Here is a 24,178-nt window from a genome sequence, read left to right as displayed (position 1 = left end):
CTTAATTCTCATTAACTAAAATAAATACTATTTCTACCTATTTCTATTTCTCCTATTATTTCCACAAATAATAAGACAATATTCATTCAAATAAAACACAACTCTATAAATCATATAATAAAATAGCATCACACCATATATCACATAAAATCACCCAAAACACATATTTCACATAAAATCATCTATTTAACAAATAAATTCATATAAAAATACTCACACATCTACTAAAAATAATTAAATAAAAATGGGGTGTTACATACATCTTGGTAGCTGTTGATTATGTTTCAAAGTGGGTGGAAGCCGTAGCATCGCCTAAAGCCGATAGCAAGATGGTAGTGAAGTTCCTAAAAAAGAATATTTTCACCCGATTTGGTACACCAAGAGTTCTTATTAGTGATGGAGGGTCACACTTTTGCAATGCACAACTTGCCAAAGCTCTAGATCATTATGGAGTCAAGCACAAAGTAGCATCACCGTATCATCCGCAAACGAATGGACAAGCCGAAGTTTCCAACCGGGAGGTCAAACGAATACTTGAGAAGACGGTCTCTACATCTCGGAAGGATTGGTCGGCTAAACTTGATGAAGCTTTGTGGGCATATAGGACTGCATACAAGTCTCCTATAGGCCTCACTCCTTTTCAAATGGTCTATGGCAAATCTTGTCACTTACCGGTCTAGCTCGAACATAAAGCATTTTGGGCATTGAAGTTCCTAAACTTTGATCAAGAGAAGGCCGGTGAAAGAAGAAAAGTTCAAATGCATGAGCTTGAAGAATTGCGAAATCAAGCTTATGAATGTTCAAAGCTCTACAAAGAAAGGACCAAGAAGTATCATGACAAGAAGATCATTCTGAGACAATTCATGCCAGGGCAAATGGTGTTACTTTTCAATTCAAGACTAAGACTGTTTCCGGGCAAATTGAAGTCTAAGTGGTCCGGACCTTTCATGGTTAAAGAGGTCAAACCATATGGAGCTGTTGAACTTGAGGACCCAGTCACAAAAGCCAACTGGACTGTTAATGGGCAAAGGCTTAAACCCTATTTCGGTGGTGAAATTGATCGGTGTTTGTCGACGATTTCACTAGGCGAACCATGATTTCTTCAAAATGCGTCGAGCTCATGACGTAAAACAAGCTCTTGCTGGGAGGTACACCCAGTTTTGTAAGTATTTTTTATGTTTATCGCATATAGTAGTATTACATAAGCATTGAAAGTAAAAATGAAACAATTTTGAGAAACTGATCCTGAAGCCTCACGCCATTAGCGTATTTTTCGCTATTAGCGTGGGAGCTCCAGAAAGCCACGCTAATAGCGTGAGTTTGGCGTGGGAGAAATTTTTTTTGGTGGGCCCAGGGGATTAACTCCCCTTAACTTCCCACAACTCCTCAGTTTTCCCTTTTTACGGTTTCACTCGTTCATTTTCTCATAACCACACACAAAAACTTCTCTCCCACTCACTAACCCTAGAAATCAAACCCATTCCATTTTGGGTCAATTCAAGTCAAGCATTCATTTTGCATCATCCCATCTTGCATTTGTGTTGCTTCTCTCTGCATTAACAGGTTTGATCTTCTCATCCTTTCCTTGTTTTAAATTTGAGAAAAATCCATATTTTGACATGATTAAATGGTTAGGTTAGGGTTAGAGTTTTGATTTGTGAGTAGAGATTGTTCTTCCTTGATTATAGTTTGAAAAGGAACAAGAATCATAACCCACATGCAACAAACATTCTGTTTTGGATCTATGACCCATTTGTAAATTTTTCAATAAAACAGGGGTTTGAATGATTTGTGTGCAATTGTTGTGATTTTGATTCCTTTTCAAGATTCTAGTGTGTTGTAGAGACATAGGATGAAACTTAGGGTTAAAATTTGCTGGTTTGTGCTGAGAAATTGCAGGAACAAAGATTTTGAAAATTTGAAAATTGCAGGAACGAAGAAATACGCTAATAGCGAAATCTACGCTAATAGCGAAATTTTTCCAGAAATTTTCGCTATTAGCGTGGCAGGCGCTATTAGCGTGGTTCTTCATACTTGCCCAGATTTTCAAAATTTTTGATGTTTTTAAATGATAAATTCCAGTTTGTGCTAGTATTTCCTATGCAATATGTTGGTATTTCCTGGTTATTTTGCAGATGGCACCTAAGAACCAAGACAAAATCACCGGGACCAAACGTGCTAGAGGCAAAGGTGCCTCAACCTCTGCTACACCTGTAACCCCAAACCGTTTTCCCACCCCTGCCCACTCTGCCAGGTTTAAGAAGATGGCTCAATACTAAACCTGGCACGAGAAAACTTTTGACATTCACCCCGATGGTGAACATTGTGACCTCCTCTACATTTTCACTGATCGTAAGTGGCATAAACTCTTTTATCCTACAACTGAGATTAACACTGATTTAGTAAAGGAGTTCTATTGCAATGCTACACCTGATGCCTCACCCACCACCCTTGCTGATGCTTTTTCTTGGACTTCATATGTGAGAGGGAAGCAAATCCCTTTTGATAGGGATTCAATCAATGAATTCCTAGGCAATCCCTTAGTCCTTGCACCTTCACCTGATCCAACTGACCCTCCTTTGTGTACTTATGCTAAGAGAAATGCTCAAGGAAACTGGACCTATGAGCAAATTGAGCGGGATATCATGAACAAGGGGAGGTACTTTGTGAAGAATGACAGGGGAGAGATCAGGCATGCTCTCACAAAAGAGATGAATGCTAAGGCCTGCTTAGTGTTCCAATTTCTTGTCCACAATGCTTTACCCCGAGCCCATACATCCGATGCCCCAAAAGCTGTCCTGCCACTCATCTGGTGTATTATGAAGAAAGTAAAGGTTGATATTGCTCGCATAATAGCCAATGAGCTGAAGGCTGTGGCGTTGAAGGTTGCCACCGGTGCTAAGAAGGTTGCACTATTCTATCCCGGACTTATCATGGCCTTGCTTAAGGCCCATGGAGTAGCCATTACTGGACCCTTTGATGAAGACATTGAGGGGACCATTACTGACACTTCTATCCGCACCTGGGAGAAGAGAGAGCAGCGATGTTCTCAAAGCAACTTTTCTGATGATGAGGGTGGCCCATTTGAGGGCCCTGGTTCCTTTGATTTTTCAGGTTTTCAGACTTTCATGCTGGAGCAACAAATGCATAACAAGTATGTGAGGGACCAGAACAGCTTCTTGATGGATCAGAACGAGGCAATCTATAGGAGCAACATGGGCATTCATCAGGACCTCTACAATGCTCACATGTATCCGGGGAATGCTGATTACCCGGTTATGACACCTGACCAGTACCAGAGCTATGTTCACTGGCCTGAGGGCAGGCCATGTCCTTATGTGGGGGTGGCAGATGCTATGGATGATGAGGCTACACCTGATGCTGATGCTGCTGATGCTGGAGGTGAAGATGATGATTTGGATGTGGACGTGGATCTGGATATGGATGATGATGGAGAGGATGATCAGTGATATCATGGATTTTTAGTGATGTTTTTATTTTTGCTTTCGAACTTATGTTTCTTTATTTCATGTGGAACTTATTTAATTTGGTTGTTTTTGTACTCTTCGAGCATTGTGGTTTTTAGTGCTCGGCCTGATACTTTAGTACTTTATATTATTGTGGTTTAATAACTTAGCTTTTTGGTTTTTAACTTATGCTTTGGATGAATTTTTTTGTTTACATCTTGCTTGTGTCTCTCAAAAGAAAATTGCTCATTAACAAAAAATTTTAAAGTGCTCCATGGAGCCATGTTGAGCAAAAGCAGGTGAGTGATAATGATATTACTTGTGAGAAAGCGTAAGGCCAAGGTATTGGTTTCCTGTTATTCTAGGTTTTTAATAAGAATTTGAAACTTGTACTTTGCACAAAATATGTATCATTTAATTCTTTTCATAAACATAAATATTTTTGAACCACTTAGTACTTAACATAAATGTGAGGTAGCTTCAATCTGTTGTATATATGTTGGAGACCGATAATCACCGTCTAACTTGTTTTAGTTATGTTAAATCTGATAATCATTTTGAATTGTTTGAAAACAGGGAAAGGATCAAGGCACTTTTTGAATTGAGAGTAACCTACTTGACCACATAAAGCCTACCTGTGAGAAGAGCGAGTATCTGATACCCCAATCTGAGCCTAATGAATCAAGTCCTCAAACATGAACTGTCAATATTCATAAGCACAATGCTTAGTGAATTTGTCTGAAATTTTTCATAAATCCAGTTCATGCTTGTTTCTGAAAGGACTTTGATAATTTTTAATTTGTTGAACCCTTAACCTCTTTGTACTTTGTCCCTTGCCTTAGGATAGGAGAACATTCAATTAGAGTTTTGTTGTATTCAAGTTGGGGAGAAAAGGAGGCATTATATGTCAAGTTTATGGTGAAATTGTTAAAATAACCTGACAACATTGAATCAAAGAAAAAGTTGTACATTTGAAAAAGAAAAGAAAAGAAAAAGAAGGAAAAGAAAAAAAATAGAATAAGTTGTCAAGGTTATTGGTTTGTTTGATAATCACCAAAGGTTGTAATTATTGGTAGGGAAGATATTGGATTTCAAGTTGTGATACAAAGAATGTTCCTCTTTGATAGGCTTTCTGATCAATTGCCCCACATATGACATTTCTTTTGTAGCCCGGCCAAGTTATAACCTTTTCAAGACCTTTTGATCCATGCTTTTATGCTTTTTAAGACGATATTTGGATGGACACCTAACTTAAATAGGATGTTAGCATGATTGTTGGATGTGTGTTCATTACCTTACTTATTGTTATCATAGTATTTCATATACTTTTAAAGAAGTGTGTTAGGTGTGGTTCATGGATAGTTATGTTTATGTCTTGAAGTTTATGATGTATAGTTTGTGCTTAGGACATTTTTCGCATTCTTAGTTTGAATCTAGAGTAGCGGAGGACTTCATGCTTGTCCACGCGATCATATTTGAATCACCATTTGTTTATTTTTGTTTTGAATTGTTTGACACCATGTTGAAAACCTTGTCCAAAGCCTTGTTAGTTTCCTTTTCAATTGATTTGTTTGAGGACAAACAAAAAGCCAAGTTGGGGAGAGTTTGATAAGTGTTTAAAAGTGATATATTTCATATAGGAGTTTAGGCATTTTAATGACTTGTTTTGCAAGATTCTCTATGGAAAACTTCAAATATTGTGTTAATATGTCATTTATGCTTTTGAGCCTTATTCTACCCATTTTGTGCAGGAAAATACAAGCAAGGAGCAAGAAAAGTCAAAATTCAAGGAAGCCACGCCATTAGCATGTCCTACGCTATTAGCGTGAGGAAGAAAAGCCCAAGGTCAGAAAGGTACGCCAATGGCGCACCTGGAGCGTTAATCTGGAGCACTTGTGAAGAACACGCTATTAGCGTAAGCTACGCTATTAGCGTAATCACTCCCGAAAGATACGCTAATAGCGTACCTGGAGCGTAACAGGCCATGAAGAAACACGCCATTAGCGTGAGACACACTATTAGCGTAAAGAGTCCAGAAAGCCACGCCATTAGCGTGGCTGAAGCGTAGAAGCAGGGCAAGGCCAACGTGGCAACAGCCCATTGGCCAGTTTATAAGCCGACATACCACGCTATTAGCGTAAATGACGCTATTAGCGTAGGTACAAAAACACAGGCCCATATAAATAGCATTCTTACCTCTCTTTTAGGGCATTCACTGCTTTATTAAGATATTTTCATACATTCTAAGAGAGAGGTTAGAGCTATTTCAAGAGAGAAACACAAAGCAAGTTGTTGAGGAGTAGATTCAACTCAAGATCACTTTGGACACTAAGGATCTTGACATGGAATCTTCATCTTTCCTTCATCTCTTGCATAGTTTACATGTCTATGTGTAGCTATTATCTACTCTTGTAGTATTGAGGTAACTAAACAAGCTATTATGTAATCTTTTGATCTTTTAATACATAAGGTTCTAGCTTAATGATTCAATATTGTTGTTATTATTATGTTTAATGCTTTCAAAGAGATTCAAGATGATTTGGACACAAACTCTTAAATCTAGAACTATAATAACAATCTATCTTATGTTATAACACTCTTGACAAGCTTGTAAACATTTGATAATTGCTTTTAATCAAGAACTTAATGCTTTCGAATACTTAATCAGGCTGGACACGGTCGATTAAGTTATCCGATCGACTTTGTTATCGTTTAAGGAATTTGGACACGAATGTTTAAACGCTAACTTAGAAATAACGATTTCGCTTTGGACACGAAGGATGTTGTAGAAATGATTGTGATAATATTGGTTTTAAAGCTAGAGTCTGTTAATCGATCGAGAGATTGCTGCTGTTATGCTTGGTTGTTATCTTATACCGCAAGCGAAATAGTTCAATCTCCTCTCGTTTTTACTTTTATGTCGTGTAGGAATATAGTTTTACAAACAAACAATTTATATCCAAACCCTTAATGTGAACTATTGTGAAAATGCTTATGATTAACGTAACTCCCTGTGGAAACGATCCTATACTATACTAACGTATATATAGATTTATGACATGTACAAAGGAAATTACATCAGTGCCCTTAGGGCACATGTTAACATGACCCAAGAAATAATTGTCACTCTTAATATTTTATCCTTAACAAAGACACTATAATTTTTTGGAAGAAACATAGACCATAGTAACTTTTTGGAAGAAAAAATGAAGTTTGTATTGTCTTTTAAAGTTTATATACATAAGTAAATGAAAACAAATAACAATCTTGTTTATTTCCTTCCTTAAAAAAAAAATCTTGTTTATTTCCTTAAAAACAAAAACAATTTTGTTACTTTAAAAAAATAACAATTTTGTTTGACTTGAAGTTGGTTAGCATCCTATAACACTTTAAATATAGGCTAGTTTAACCTAAAGTTTTAGATTCATTTCCAAAAAAAAAAACGTTTTAGATTAGAATTCAACCTTGAGAGTATAGGCTAAAACAGTGTTAAATCTTTAAAAGAAAAGAGAACAATTTTGTTATCCATTGTAATCTAACATGGTTTTAGGGACTAGTTTCTACGGTTGTGCGCATAAGATACTTGCTTATAAAAAAGAGATGATTATAGCATTTCATTTCTAAGAATAGTTTGGGTACATATAAGAATATTAATCAAAATATGAAACTAGTTAGAGATATGGGATGTAAGGATTCAGTTTTCATCTTTCTTCAAAAAAAAATGGGTACATGTAAGAATATTAATCAAAATATGAAAACTAGTTAGAGATAGGGGATGTAACGATTCAGTTTTCATCTTTCTTCAAAAAAAATAAAGTCGATTTCCCTAAAATGAAAAACAATTCGGTTTTATTTGGTTTTCAGTCAAAAAAAATGTTCAACACAGCAGATTCTTTTTTTTTTTTTTTTATCACAACAACAGATTCTTACATTTGAGAGTGGAAATATATTATGTACTCCAAATAAAACCGAATTGCTTGAGGATTTTGTTTATGTTGTTTCGTTGATCATGGTGTTAGCTTTGTTTTGGTATTTCTATTTATTGATTTCGGAGATTACTCTTTGATAGGAGGCGTTTCCTATAGGTTTTGGATTTTTCTTTGATTCACGGGTGTATGGGTTTTCCATTGGGAGCTTCCCGGAGCTTCCCATCTATCCTTTGTATGTTGCTACTGTAAGACTCCTAGCCTATCACTCCTTGTGGTGGTTATGATTCATTGCGATTTTAATAAATTTCATTTTAGTTTTTTTTAAAAAAAAACAACGACGGCAAAAATAATAATATAGTAAAAAAAGGAAACTCAAAAATTAGAAAATCAAAATGTAATATTCATTTACGTTTTTTACACAAGGATTTTTTTTTTTTTTATAAATGTACATGTTTAAATATTTTCAATATCTCTTTTCTTGACAAAAAATATTTTCGATATCTTATAAATTGATTTTATATTTTTTTTATTTTTATAACCTAAATGTTCACTATAAATAAATAAGAACAAGAGGTTATGACATTTGCAAAGGAGTAAAAGGTAGGAGATACAAAAAAATCTTTCGAAATAGGTACACACTTTTCTCTAAATTTGGTTTGTATTATTGAGGTGTTTCTATTTTGTCTATGGTCTTTGCTATTGGTGTTGTTTTTTTGTAGTTGATGTTGTTGTATACTTGCTTTCTTCCGGCTGTGTGTTGTTGCGTCGGTTATGCTATTTTCCACGATATTAAAGTTTATGAGTGCTAATTAAATAAATAAAAATAAATAAACAAACAATAATTAATAGGCCACTATATATCTTCAGCCCGTAATAAATCAAAGCAAACCCCTTTTTCTTTATTTTATGATTTTAGCCGTCTATATTCATTGTATTTTTTTTTTTTTGATAATTTATTGTTAACCGTCTTTTGACACTAATTTTTTTATTCTAGAAAAATTATTTTTGTTGATATGAAGGTGAAGATCATCATTTGCCTCTTTGCATTCTGTTTCTTCCTAGTTGTTGCAGGAAGAAATATGCCATCAACTCCTTTGTCTCTTGATGTGAACATTAATGATCCGCCATTTCATCACATCTTAACTCCTCCACCTCAATCTACTCTTGTCAACTACGGAGATGTGATCCCTCAAACTTCGTCTTTATCGAAGCCTCCATCTCCTATTATCCATGGGGAATTAGTCACTTTAGTCCCTGAATGGGAAATGAGTAGTTACTTTAGTCCTTGAATGCAGAGAAATTGCAAAACAGTCCCTGAATGCAGACTCTGTTGGTCAATTTCAGGGACTAAAACTAACAGAGTCTACATTCAGGACTAAATTGACTAACGGAGTCTGCATTCAGGAACTAAATTGACTAACATAGTCTACATTCATGGACTATTTTACAATTTATCTGCATTCAAGGACTAAATGACGACTCCTTTCATATTCAAGGACTAAAGTGACTAATTTTCCTATTATCAATTGTGGAGATGTGGTCCCTCAAAGTCCACCTTTATCGAAGCCTCCATCTCGTATTGTCAACTCTCCATCAAAAACAATGGAATATCGAATATGTTTATGTTGGGCTTGTTATATTTGTTGTGATTGATGTGATTTCAATTTGCTGTGCTATCTACCACCGTCACTAAATTAAAAATCTAGGCTACCTTTTATAATATATTTAGTACTATAACTTTTAAAATTTTCATTTAGTCTTTATTTTAATTATTTCATTAGTTTTTCCTCACTTTCTTATCAAACTGCTATGAATATTATGATTAGTAGATAGATGGCCTTTCATTTAGCGTGAGTTGGTTTACTTATTGTTGGTGGCCCTACTCATTGTTATTGGTTTTTCTAATGTTAATGTGATCACTCGTATAATATAATTATAAATTACAATATCTATCTCCTATGAATAGGACTCACGTGGCATTTAAAATATAGGCTTAAGTGCAATTTTGCCCCCTATTTTGACTGAATCGGAATTTTACCTCTCCTATTTTAAAACTCGGAATTTTACCCCCCCAATTTAATATTTTTCGAAATTTTACCCCCACTATTTTAAAACTCAGAATTTTACCCCCCCCCCCCCCCCCAATTTAATGTTTTTCGGAATTTTACCCCCTCTACCACATTATCTTATTATCCACCTAATTAATTATTTAAATTAAATAATTTTTAATTACAAAAAATAAATAACTTTTTAAAAAAATCGAAAAACACTTTAAAAAATACCTTAAAATGCAGAAAAAATTCTAAAAAAATACTAGAAAATAAAGATAAAATGTAGGAATTACAAAAAAATAAATAACTTTTTAAAAAAAATCGAAAAAACTTTAAAAAATACCTTAAAATGCAGAAAAAATACTAGAAAATAAAGATAAAATGTAGGAAATAAACCAGAATAAACCAAAAAATCCAATAAAAATACATGGAAAATTCCATTAAAAATACATGGCTAATATTTGGATGATCAATTATTAGGTGTATTATTACACTCGTATATTTGGCTAATGATCATCCAAATATTTACAGGTGCATTACGTTTTTTTTCATGTATTTTTAATGGGATTTTTTTTTCCGTTTATACTGTTTTTCCATGTATTTTTAATGGATTTTTTTTTGTTTATTCTGGTTTATTTCCTACATTTTATCTTTATTTTCTAGTATTTTTTCTGCATTTTAAGGTATTTTTTAAAAAACAATTCGATTTTTATAAAAAGTTATTTATTTTTTGTAATTCCTACATTTTATCTTTATTTTCTAGTTTTTTTTTGTATTTTAAGGTATTTTTTAAAGTTTTTTTTCCATTTTTTTAAAAAGTTATTTATTTTTTGTAATTAAAAATTATTTAATTTAAATAATTAATTAGGGGATAATAAGATAATGTGGTGGAGGGGGTAAAATTTCGAAAAACATTAAATTGGGGGGGTAAAATTCTGAGTTTTAAAATAGGGGGGTAAAATTCCGAAAAACATTAAATTGGGGGGGTAAAATTCCGAGTTTTAAAATAGGGGGGGTAAAATTCCGATTCAGTCAAAATAGGGGGGCAAAATTGCACTTGAGCCTAAAATATATCTTGAAGATCGGCAGGGTGTTTCTAACTCCTTAAAAAAAGTTGTTTCTAATATGGATATTTCAATATCAAACCTTCATAATATTTTTTTTTAGTAAAGTAAATCAAATATTATTTTTTGCTCTTATTCCCACAGGATACGGAATCAGATGTCTGGCTTTGGCGGTCCAACATTGGTAATGGCTACACTGTTCGTGGTGTGTAGAAAATGCTCATGCGGCAGGAGATGCATAACCATGACGTCGTTTCGGATGCTCCGTGGCATAAGAGTGCTCCTTTGAAAGTCTCTATTTGTGTGTGGCATCTTTTCCGCAATAGATGGCCAACAAAGGATAACTTGGTGCGACAAGGTGTTATTTCTCATGATTCTCAGTTATGTGCTACAGGTTGTGGTCAAAATGAAACAATAGACCACTTAATTATTCATTGTCCTATTTTTGGTGATCTCTGGCAACAAATTAAGATTTGGATTGGCGTTCTCTGTGGATCCTCAATAGGTTTTGGATCATTATTATCAGTTTGTTTATTCTTCAGGTGGTTATGCTCCAAGAAGATCTTTTCTCCACTTGATTTGGCTTTGTGGCATTTGGGTTCTTTGGAATAAAAGAAACCAAAGATTGTTTGCCAACACAGCAAAAACAACCAGAGCAACTACTCGAGAAGGTTAAGATTACATCTCTCAAATGGTTGAAAGCAAAAAATGTGTGCTTTCCATTTGGTTATCATTTGTGGTGGCAGCGTCCCCTTGCTTGTTTAGGGATTGACTGATTTGTTTTCCTTCATGTTTTTTGCGGTTTTGATTGGAACTATTGTGTAATCTTGTTTTGTCTCCTTTGGCACTCCTTGTGCTAGGGACCAAAACTTTTTATTAATATATCTCATTTTGGCTTGTTCAAAAAAAAATATATTATTTTTTTGCCCTTTGGTTTAGATATCATTGTGTTCATATTTTTCATCCCTTTATATTTTTTTTCAACGACATTTTTGGACATAGTTCAAATATCACCTTTTTTATGACCAAACCATGATATTTTCAGTCTTAGAAGTTTAGATATAGGGATCGTGTTTGTAGTTACATTAACCAATTTGAGGAATGACTCTTCTTTGTGCAATATTTTATTCTGAATTCTTTCTAAATATATTTATAGTGAAAAATGTATATAAGAAATAGTTAATCTTTTTCTCACGATAGTTTGAAATTAAATCATTATTTGGAGTCTATTCATTAAATTTGTTGCCAACATTGTGTATTGGGTCTATACATTTCATTGTGTAAGAGTCTGTGTTTGTGATGATGATAATTGAAATTAAACCATCTATCAAACCTCTAATTTATAGTTAAGAGTTTGTTTGAATTGTGAAAATCTTGAAACTGATGTGTATCTAAACCAATTTATGAAGGGAAAAAAAAATTCCACCTCACGTTAATATTTGGATCATTTTCTTTTTAAAAAAATAATAATAATATTGGATCATTTTTTTTTTTTTTGAAACAAATAATATTGGATCATTTACAATGTACAACACTCCATTACATAAACCGGTCATGCAATATTTTATCCCCTACGATATTTCATGGTTTTCTTTGAAGTTATTTTTATGTGTGTAATTTTGTATGAGCACATGTGAGTCTCACTTAAACACACAAAATAGAGAGCTCTGTCTAAATGATCTAAGTGTATGAAGACATATTAAATATCTAAATAATTTATAAATTGTAACCATAATTACATAAATAAAAACACACACACAAATACACATGTCAGCACAATAAGAAAACAAAAAAATAGTGGACTGCGATGAGTGGAGAACGCAATGAGATCTCTAATCATCAGGTTTCTATTTCTTTCGTCATAAGCAAAGGCGGAGCCTAGTATGGGCCAAACAAAAATTAATTTTATTTCTTCTATATGGAAATTACAAAAATACCCTCATTTTATATTGTTTTTCCAAAGTGGCCCACCCGGTCCTTTCCTTTCCTCAGTAACACGTTACACACTAAACTTCTTTTCTACTCAAGGTTATAAATAAATTATGGAAAATGTTAACTAGTGCCCCGGGGCACTGGTTAAGAAAACCAAATATAGTATAAGCACCTTGAAACTTGTGTAGTCAAAGTTTAAAAAGTGTAAATAATGATGTTTTCAATGCAAATATTTCCTTTTTTGTTTCCTTAACTAGTGCCTCGGGGGCACTTGTTAACAAGACCCATAAATTATTGAATGTTAATTATTATTAGTTATTACTGTTATGTGTATTGCAATGCTATTTTGGTTATTTTGAAACTTAGGTTGTTATTCATATAATCATATTACACCTTCAATTGTGAGCTATCAATTTTACAGACCTTCTAATTTGTGTGGTTTCAAATCTCCTTTATGTTGTTTGTCAACTGAAAATTGTTCCAATTAATATTTATACTAAAAAAAAGTTCTTATTTTAACGGCTCACCCAAGCATTTTTTTCTCGCTCCGCCACTGGTCATAAGCTTTATATATTACTCTTTTACATAGTGTTAACTAAATTCTATGACTATCTTCTGGTTTTTTATATCTTATGTCATAAGCTTTATATACTACTCTTTTACACGGTGTTAACTAAATTCGATTGTCTTCTTGCTTGCATTTTTAAAGGTTTTTAATTTCATTAACTAAAGAATTGTAGTTTTCTTGAATCGGTGCAAACTTGAGAAATGAGGCATTAGATAGCTGAGATTTTCAAGAGAATGTGCAAATAACATAAAATGGGCGCATGGCATGAGGGATAAAGACCTGGAAGTGATGGGATGAAGATGTGAATAATCAATTATTATGACACAATCTGGTATAGTGCCAAAAATATGATTAATCTTACTACAACATAGCAAAAGCGTTGATTAATCACAATAAAGGCTTTCCATTGATAATATTTTTTGGTGAGCACATATATTTTTAGTCCTGATTAATCATCATTAGTGGATTAAAGAAAAGCGTAATGTTTATGAGTTATATATGATGAGTGCCCCTGGACGCTAATGATGATAATAATAATAATAAGTAAAATAAAAAAATAGAAAATCAAAATGGAATATTTATTTACGTTTTTAAACAAGGATATTTGTTTTTTTTAATGTACGTGTTTAAATAATTTCAATATCTTGTAAATTGATTTGATTATTTTATATTATTATAACCTAAACTTTTTACTATAAATAAATAAGAACAAGAACCCCTATAAAAATAAGATGTTAAAGAATTGGTATGAAGAGTAAAAGGTAGGAGACACAGAAAATTAGGGAGTGAAGTTTCACCTGTGAATATACGTTTACTCGGAACAACATTTCAATTTTTTTGCACGTTTAGGTTGAAAAATAAAAATAAATCAAAACACATTTGAAATGCTATGAAACTTTGCATATGCTTTTTATATTTTTTTGAGATGTCTATGCAAACAATCAATTTAAAATTCGATTTATAGGTCAAGATTTATGTTGTTTTGTTTTTTGAGTTTTTGACGCTTTAAAAATTCATAATTAATTCGTCCATAGTCAAAAGATCCTAATTTGTTTTGTGTAAAACCATATTTTTAATATCTTAAATGCTTGAAAAAAATCATGAAAAAATTTAATCTCTAGATTTTTTTATTTATTTTAGATTCGTATATATTACAGGTTAAAAATAACAAAAAAAACTCAAATTATAAGGTTAAAGATTTGTTTTTTATTTTTTATTTTATTTTAAATAGTCATTCTTCATAAAATTTTAAATAGTCATTCTTATTTTTTATTTTATTTTAAATAGTCATTCTTCATAATTTAAATAGTCATTCTTCATAAAATTTTAAATAGTCATTCTTATTTTTTATTTTATTTTAAATAGTCATTCTTCATAAAATTTTAAATAGTCATTCTTCATTTTAAATAGTCATTCTTCATACTTACAAGGTCCATTTAAATAATTTTTTGGTAGTGGTCGGGGTTTGAACTCCGGACCTTACATATTTTATGCATTGTCCAACCAACTGAGCTAAGCTCACGAGGACAATTTAAACAATTAACAAGGTCCATTTAAACAATTTCCCTCAAAAAAAAAAAAAAGGTTCATTTAAACAATTAACACTTTAATATTCATAGCAGATAGTAGATTAATTATAAAATTTTTGGCTAACTCATGCTATATTTAAATCGTACTCTATCTATGTTAGGGTAGTACAATACAATCTAGGTTAAGGAAACAATTTTGGGCCCGACGTCGTTTTTCACTTCCCGCTTTCTTTTGAAGAATGAGAATGCCACGTAGATGAAGCACTTCACAAACAACGGAAGAAGACCTCAGGTAGTTTTCATTCTCTTTCTTATAAATCAAATCGAAGAGTGTTATGTCACATCATTTTCTTAGTTCCTTTTTAGATTTTTTTAATTCACAATGTGTTCATGTCGGTCGGATACAACATTAACACACACATGTAGACACCGGCAATGATTTAGGTTTTGAAAAAACGGAGAGTGTTTTGTATTATGAAGGAATAGAGGACATTTGGAGGGTTAATTTTGAAGAAGTTAAATTAACCCATCCAAATTGGCACTGGGGAGAATCGAACTGAGACCTTGAGAAGGAGCACATTCCTCGGTCCTCGGTCTTAAACCAATACCACCAGGCCGACCCAAATGGGTAAGCTGTTATCTTTAAACATCAGTGGAGTTGGCTTTAGAATCAAAATAACTTGTGCACAAGGTTCATTTGCTTTGCTCGTGTCGTTTTGTATCATTTTGTTATCATTCCTGTGCTTCCCTAGCATCCCTATTTTTGTGATAATCAATAGTCATTCTTTAATCAGCATTGCTTTGCTATTATGCTATATCACTTGTTATATCTTGATTGATTCCTTGCGTGTAACACTTGCAGTTTCATGACAATTTCCATGTTAAAAGATACACAAATGGAGAAAAGTATCCTCCACACTTTGCTTTGGCATCCGCTTTAGAATTACATCCGAAGAGGTAGATTTCTTTTAATAGAAGCTTTGTTGTTTATGACTTTTTGTATTTACTGTCTCATACATACTCTACTAGATTCGTAGTTTGTCATTTAGTAAGGTTTTGATAGGTTTGATAGTTGAGGGAGTTAGAACTACCTAGTTGGTAGTTGGGGGCTTGAATGATTAAATAATTGAGATGTGTTGCCTATGTATAAAAAGAGGGATGAGAATGAGAGGTATCTTGTCATTTTAGAGAGAGGGCCATTATATGGTGCAAGAATTGCTGAGCCAGTTTGAAGTGTTGTGGAAGGAAGGATTGGGGCGCCACGAGTTCACAATTCATCGGAACTTTGAGGAAAAGCAAAGCAACGGAGGCTGGTTACAGTAGAGATATAGAAGAACAAGATTTGTCGATGAGCCATGAAAATGATCAAGAAAAGAAGCCAAAGAAAAATGCAGTGAAGAGGAGGCAAATGCAAAAAATGATACAGAATTAGAATCTGTGACATATGAACATGATAGCAAGAAATCGGAACTAGAAGTGTTGAAATACGAGAGTGAAGAAGTTTTTTCAAGTACACGAGGAATCTTGAAAATTTGAAAGAACAGTGAAGACTTATTAGTACATAACACTGGGAAAGAAAGTAAAACGGATAACAAAATGAGGGAGAAAGATGCTGATTAACCCCTAACAGAAGAGAAACAAAGAGAAAAAGAAATCAGAGGAACAGATGGTGTTGCCATAGATCATGTCATCGTGAAGGGTGGAGGAACAAAAATAGAAGACTCATGTGGGTGATGGTGTCTATACAGTGATGATGGCTTCAAAAACGGAAGAATTAGTAACGCTCTGGAAGGGACATGAGGGGAATGAAACACTAGCAACAACGAAACTGGGGATGTTTTCTCCATTTGAACGGCATAACTGTGTTGCACGTTCCGTTGGCGACACTGCTCACATGACAGAGAAGAATGTTAAACAGGCAGTGGTGCCACAAATTCAAGGCCAGGGCGTAAAAGAGACGTGAGCAAGGTGGGGTCAATTTTGTTCCATAAGGTACCTTGACTAATTTATAGTCCCTAAAATTCTGATTAAGGATGAAGGAGAGGTAGGACTGATTATCTCTAACCCCCCGTGGGCCAAGTTCATCCTTTTTTATACTAGAGGTGGGCTGTATAGTAAATGAAACAAAGTCAATGAATAAAAAAGCAAAATGAAGGTCCAAGTGATACAGTTGTAGCAAGAGTGGGAGCGAGCCCCGTCTTCATGCCGTTGTTGTGTTTGACAATACAGTTGATGATGTTGAAGAAATTTCACCTGTGAAGCAGCATTTACAAGGTGTCACAGTTATCACTGGCCAACATGTGAGACATGAACGGTTGACCATTACTATTGACGCCTTAGGAAATGATGATAATCCAGAAGAGGTGTCTCTTAACCAGTAGAGCTATACAAGAAGAGAGTGATCCAAACTTGAGAACTAGGTGAAAATTTTAGCGGGGTATATAATATAGAGCAATGCTATTTAGTAAGGATTATTTACACAAGAAAGAGAAGAATCCATGAACTTAGGGGATTTGATCAATTAGGTTATGGCTGATCATACATAGGGTAGTGGGTGGTTATTATCTGAAAGAGTAACTTGCTGCCACATAGGATTCTTGTGTTTCTTACATACAATCTACCGTAACATTCAACATTTTCCTATGATATATTGATAGATTTGTTAGTCGAGGGAGATATAGTTAGTTATATAGTTAGTAGTTGACGGCTGTCAGGAAGGGATGATTAGAGAAATAAGGCATGTTGCCAATAAATAAGAAGAGGGATGAAGAGGGAGAGGATCCTTACTGTATTAACTATTAAGGGAAGTTCTTTCCTAATTCTTCTAATTGAGAGACTAGTTCCTATCAGGCATTAAATGGTAGAAAGTGCAGGGTCTGTGCTAATTCAATCTCAGAATGAAATGATGGCCTTTTAAGTTAACTACCCTCTTTATCTGCTTAGAGTTGACTTAACCTAAATCAAAAGTAAAATAAAATTTCTCAAGAATGGGTTGGTTGTGTTATCTGTTAACTTTATATTATTGCTCGGTAGTTTGAGATAATTTACAGGGAGATTTTTTTTTTTTTGGCAGATTGCAGCTTTGTTGATGGCACTGTTCAGAGCTTTAAATCTTAGTCAGGTATTCGATAAGAGCACAGAAGGTTATCCTTTCATTTCTTTTAATTTTTAACCACCTGCAGGATCCCACTTTTCATCACTTAAACGAGATCAATACTTTAGACCAATTGTAAGTGGTTCTAGTAAGGGGATATTTAATACTTCAACACCAATGGTATCTAAGCAAAAGTTGAATTTTATGTCACCTGAAAATTCATTGTCTTGTGAGAGAAAAACTATGTCAAAGTTCTCTTGGTCATACACGGAAAAGTAAGAAATGCACTGCACCAAGCAATATGTATCAGCCTTATGATCCTTTTATTGCTGAAGATTTGAATTAGGAAAATGGTAAATCTCGCGAAAACTAGTTTCACGAGAGCCTCGCGAATGACTTTTCAATGCAGCTTGCGTGTTATTGTCGCTCTCCCGTGGGTTTCTCTCTCCAGTTTGGTCTTCCATTATGCATCTTTTGTTTTCTTCCAAAACCGATTTACAATCCATGGTAGCTACTAGTATGTGTGAAACTGTGAATGTTTTCATAACTCAATTTCCAATATCCAATAGTATCAACTAACAACCACCTCCTCCCACAACATGCTTACGCTACCAACACAAGCGCCAAACCCAAACCTATCTTTCTCTCCCTCTTTCTCCATGGAATTAATTGATTACATCCGTCCCTTCAACTTAGTTTCACACCCTCCATTTCTTATTTGTCCATTCCTGAAAATTCAACTGATGGTTGAGACCCCCCTTTTAAATCCACCGTTGATTAACCACGGTAGGAAGAGGGTGTTATAGAGAGAGTCTGTATTCAACATAAACAACTATGGAATTTGATTCCCTCTCAAAAAATAAAAAACTATGGAATTTGCTTCTGGGAACTTGACAGGAAAGTATTGGGCAGAAGTATATTGTAGTGAAGAAAATTTGACAGGAAAGTGGGTGTATATCGATGCTGTGAATTTGATTATTGATGGAGAAGACAAGATTGAAGCCATGGTTGCTGCTTTTGCTGAGATATGTTGTTGCTTTTGCTGGGCTAGGGGGCCAAAGATGTGACCCGCAGGTTTGATATTTTCTACTTTGTATATGTTCAGAATGAAAACAGTGATGGTTTGCAACTTCATAAACACTAGTCAATTTCTTGATAGCTTTGCATAAACACTTGCTTGTTTGCTGAGTTCCCTTTTTATTTGTGTATGGAAATTTCTCGTGATTTTAGAATAGCATGCAAGTCTGTCACAAAATCCCATTGAAAACGTTATGGATCACTAACAGAAAGGCAACACGTGTCATGTTTTGACACAAATAAGTATTACAGATTGCAATATGTGTCGCACATTTTTTCATTTTTAACGATGTATATTTTCCATTTGGTGTTCTATACTGTTGCAGCACTACTCGACTCTGCATGCATGCTAATTTTTAGCTTCCATAAGGTTGTAAAGTTACATTTCTTTGCCTGACGTTGCCGGTACATATTGACATATTAGGTACTGTAGGAAGTGGTACAAGATAGTATCACAACGAATTAAACTTTATGGGAAGTGGCAACTTGAACCATTGAATCTTCCTCACGCGGTGAATGGAATAGTTCCTAAGGTATCGTCTTTACGTTCTATGAATACTCAGCTATAATAAAGGTATAAGTGTGAAAGACAGCATTCAACTTTTTAGAATAGAATACCTTCTATCCCTCCAAACGTCTCCCCAGTATTAACTTGCTTTATTTTCAGGCAGTTTCCAATACACATGGTCAGTTTGTCCAAATTTTTATGGAATGCTTTTTTTAATCCTCGCAGAGTGTATATATTCTAAGGTAGGATAGACTTTCTAATAAATTAGGAATTCTGGATGAAGCTTTGCGTAGTTTTGATACATTAATGTTTGATTGGATTTAATTTTGGCTTTGCACTTCTTTGTATTGCTATTAGTAGGTTGATCAGATGGATTCCATTTTGGGATTACTGAATACTGAATTAACAACAATAAAACGAAACACAGAATTTGTTGTGACTGATAAATCATTGATTTTAGTTGTTACTTTTGGATCTTACCAACTTCAGATTCTATAAGGAGGACCTTTTTTGCTTTAGGAAAAACTATCATGGTTTATGTTTATATTCTGTCTTGAATACTTTATGTTCCTATTTTGTCTAGTAAACTTCATTCTTTCCATATGCATTTTGTAGCATAGATTCATTTATGATGCTAGTTGATTTTTTTTGCTGATCGGCCATCGTTTGCCAGCATAATTGAGAGGATAAAGAAGCTGCTAAAGTCACCGGCGGATGCGATAAAAATGGGTGGAACATAACGAGCATGCCTGCGGTGATTGGGTGGAGTGGACCATAAGGAGCATGTCGCCCATGATTGGATTTTCTGTTGCTAAAATTTGTTGGCTATGTATGGAAATGTTAGTTAACAAGTAACCTGACCCTTGTTGATTGATGGAACCTTTTTTGTTGTTTGCAACTGGAAATAAGTTGTTTCATGCTAACACAATTCATAAGGGCAATTAAAGCAATGAAGTCTACAATTAAAGCAATTGTAGCTTGATATCTGTAAAATATTCAAGCAAGCACTTGTATCTTGTGAATTGCTTCTGGCTTTTAGGCCTATAATTATGTAATAATAATGATTTTGAAAACGTGAAATTGGTAACTTAGTATTGCATTTGATTACATGTTAGTTACTTCTTATTTTATTCCATTTGATTACACCAATACCAAAAGCCTTGCATATCGAACAACTAGCCATTACAAGATGAAACTAATGGCATGGCACCCTTCCTGAAGCTTCTAAACTCAATCATAGATAGAATATACATCAAAATAAACAAGCAATGACAAACAGTAAGGGTTGATCAAAAGAGAAAGCAAAATGGGAAGTTTAGTATAGACAAACTCAATGAGTCAATGTAGAAAAACAATGGCTAATTGAACGAATTAGCACCCACCGGCTATACTTCAATGTAGAAAAACTCAACCTAAGTCTAACAAGAAATCAATGTTACAACATCATCATTTTCCTTCTCTTTCCTTAAAAGTCTCACAATTTAAACATGATCCTTAGAATATACATCAACATGATAATTGTTTGTTCTATATAAATGAATTGGATAGTTAGAAGAAGCTTAAGCATGGTTTGATTTTCTCTAGAGTTATTATAAGTTTATGTTCAACGAATTAGAAAAAAAATTATGGGGCATAAATGGAAAAATAATTTGCTAGAAAACGTAATGTTGATAGAAATTCAAATAAAAAGAACAAATGTAAAAGCACATTTGGTAAGGTTCAAACTTGATACATCATTTTTGGAGCAAGGCTTACTCGCATACAATAATTTATATGAAAATGTTATATAGCGCGAGAATGTTGATCACAAATGCATCATGATTGATTATTTGTAAGCTCACAACTAATGGTGATTTCCGTCGTTTTCAAAATTAAAACAGTTTCACAATTGTCATTTTAACTTAAAATATCTCTAAAAAAAACTAAAAATAGGCATCATGATGCATTCGTGAAAACATAATTCGCTATGTTTAGCACTCCTCTAACTCAGTTAGATCTAAGTATATAACCTCATCTCACAATGCAAGCTATTGAAGAAATTACATTTACCATGTTTTTAAAGATAAACTATTTGACTCATCATTAGTTTAATATTCTACTGGGTTAGATCTAAATTAGGTAAAAAATGGTTTTTTCACTTTTAATTATACCTTAAACAAATTTTCTTATAAGAATGTTATATTGTTGGTGTCATTCTGGTTTTTTCACTTTTAATTATACCTTAAACAAATTTTCTTATAAGAATGTTACATTGTTGGTGTCATTCAAAAAAATAAAATTTATATTATATTCTGTATATTAGTGGTCTCATCATTGAAAAAGACAAATATAATTTGTGACAATATAAAAATGCAAATTATCTATAACTATAATTTTAATCGAAATTTGGTAAAAACTAATATCCGTAATTTATACACATTAACACAATAAAATATCAGACAGACATGAATGCTAATGTGTTTAATAATGTAATTTCATACCCCTGCTTGATCAACATTCTTCAGTTTAATAGCAGTGGATTCTCACTCCCTTGACAAATTTCATGCCCTTTCTTCATCACATGATCGTGACAATAAAAAAAAAAACACAGTGGCATGCATATAACAATCTCCACCCGTTTTTAATGTTAGCATCTTTTGTAAAAAATTGTTTGCCTTTTTTTTTTTTGGTGTAAAAATGGTTTGTCTTTAATTATAGGATAATCTACGAATTTTAATATGCATTTATTTATTTTTTAAATACATTCTTATTAATGCTTTCAATTTGTGTTTGAATATAATTTTTTTTTTTTGAAGAAACCAAAATGATATTTAACTCAACAAAAGTGGCTCAATTCGCACAAGGTGTGCCGAAAAGAACCACCCAAAAGTGATACAAAGTTATGAGTTTGTTGCCATAAAGCACAACGAGAACAAACTAAAAGCAAACTACTCCCTAACACCCATACATAATAAAGGGTGCCGCCGCCAGTCGTTATAACTGAAAGCGGATGTAAGCAGCTTAGCTTTTAACCATAAAAATGACATAAACTTGACAGTATCTAATAATTTATGTAGATCCTGAGCTGCATTCTTAAAAATCCTATTGTTTCTCTCCTTCCAAATGACCCAAACAGTAGCATGCCAAATCACTTTGAAATAAGAGTGTGTAAATCGTGGTAACCCGGCCAAAGTACCAAAGTGATAAAGATGATCAACAACCAATTCAGGAGATATGAAAGAGATACCAACCCACTGATAAATAAGGTGCCACAAGCTCCCAAAAATGTCGCAACGAAAAAAGAAATGAACCACCGTCTCTGGGCATCCGCACCCTCCAACACAAGCAATGGCGTTTTGTTGAAGGACTCTTCTTCGAAGCAAGTTGTCTTTTGTTGGCAATCTGTTTCGAAGAAGTCGCCAAACAAAAATAGAGACATTCAACGGGACTTGCTTCAGCCAAACCATGTCAGAACAGCCCCACTCCATAGGTGAATCAGATGATGTGAGATATTGATGGGTCCCTCGAACCGTATAACCGTTGATGGGATCGAGAACCCATCGCCACCTGTCAAGAGTATTTTCCTGCAAAACAATGTCAGAAAGCAAAGCCACACACTCCGCAACGGACTCCTCTTCCCAAGCCAGAAGGCGCCTCCTCCACACCTATGCACCTCCACCAACCGTCCACCCCCTCTCCTCCAACTCCCTAACCGTCGCCCCCTTGTCTTGTGCCAGATCAAAAAGGCGAGGAAATTGCACCCGAAGAGGTGACCCATCCCCCCCCCCCCCCCACCCAATTGTCTAGCCAAAAGTATGTACTACTCCCTTCTCCCACCCTCCTCCGAACATTGTCTTCAAACCAACCCTCCGCCCCCACACCTATACCTCCATGAATGTCAGACAACATCCTCCACCAAATAGAACTATCTCTCCCTCCCTCTACCAACCGCCCCCCAACTTCCCCGTATCGAGCCTTTAAAACTTGATACCATAAACCCTTCTTTTCCACTAGCATCCGCCAACACCATTTCCCTAATAACGCCACATTAAACTCCAGCAACCTCCTAACACCTAACCCTCCCTCCTCCTTCGGTAAACAGACAGAATGCCAATCAACTCAAGCAATTTTCCTAACATCCTCACCCCCGCCCCAAAAAAAAATTTAAAAAATAGATTCAATGGAAGAAATGATATTTGTGGGAGCCTTGAAGAAGGAAAGAAAATAAACCAGTAGGGACGACAGGACTGATTTTAGAAGAATCAGACCGCCACCAACTGAGAGAAATTTGCTTTTCCAGTTCAACAATCTAGAATGAATATTGTTCAAAATCGGTTTCCAAAAGTCTAGTTTCCGCGGATCCCGTCCTATAGGCAACCCCAAGTACACAAAAGGAAAGGCCCCAACACGACAATTTAAAACCAACGCCGCCTCCGACAACCAAGAATCAGACACATTAACTCCTGTAAGCAAACTCTTGTGAAAATTAACTTTTAAACCTGATAGTTGCTCGAAAATCAACAAAACAACCCTCATAGAACGGACATTCAACAAACTCTTGTTACCAATTATTAACGTATCATCAGCAAACTGAAGATGTGACAGACACAAGTCATTGTCACGCCCCACTTGATAACCATGAAACAACCCCTCCTCCTTTAAAGACGACATAAGGACATTGAAACCTTCAGCAGCCAATAAAAACAGAAACGGTGAAAGAGGATCACCCTGTCGAAGCCCACGTTCTATACAAAATTCTTCCGTAAGGCTCCCATTAACCAACACTGACGCAGTAGCCGTTCCTACACATCCTGACATCCACTTCCTCCACAACGTCAGAAAATTCATTTTTTTGCATTACCGCGTCCAAGTATTTTAAATCCACCGAGTTGTATGCTTTCTCAAAATCTACCTTGAAAAGCAACATTTCCTTCTTGAGACAGCGAGCCTCATCCACCGCCTCATTAGCCACCATAATGC

At 34.4% G+C, this 24,178-nt stretch overlaps 3 protein-coding genes across 3 annotated transcripts in view; 2 read left to right on the top strand and 1 right to left on the bottom strand.

The window, feature by feature from the left end:
- Positions 1–24,178, top strand: part of LOC146922864 (serine/threonine-protein kinase CTR1-like) — a 68,631-nt gene that overhangs the window by 39,360 nt on the left and 5,093 nt on the right. The gene's annotated exons all lie outside the window — the stretch shown is intronic.
- Positions 1,422–3,470, top strand: LOC146922867 (uncharacterized). Its single transcript, XM_085711623.1, has 2 exons — positions 1,422–1,563; positions 2,136–3,470. The coding sequence occupies exon 2, from the start codon at positions 2,646–2,648 to the stop codon at positions 3,468–3,470; it is 825 nt and encodes a 274-aa protein (XP_085567749.1). The 5' UTR covers positions 1,422–1,563; positions 2,136–2,645.
- Positions 22,147–24,046, bottom strand: LOC146922866 (uncharacterized). Its single transcript, XM_085711622.1, has 2 exons — positions 23,429–24,046; positions 22,147–22,782 (listed from the first exon to the last, which is right to left on the bottom strand). The coding sequence occupies exons 1-2, from the start codon at positions 24,044–24,046 to the stop codon at positions 22,147–22,149; spliced, it is 1,254 nt and encodes a 417-aa protein (XP_085567748.1).

This window comes from Medicago sativa, chromosome 5 (genome assembly GCF_051527215.1).
Source record: "Medicago sativa cultivar Bolivia chromosome 5, Bolivia_mono, whole genome shotgun sequence".
NCBI lineage: Eukaryota > Viridiplantae > Streptophyta > Magnoliopsida > Fabales > Fabaceae > Medicago > Medicago sativa.
The sequence above is the reverse complement of the archived record's forward strand: the minus strand, read 5'-3'. Positions and strand labels throughout refer to the sequence as shown.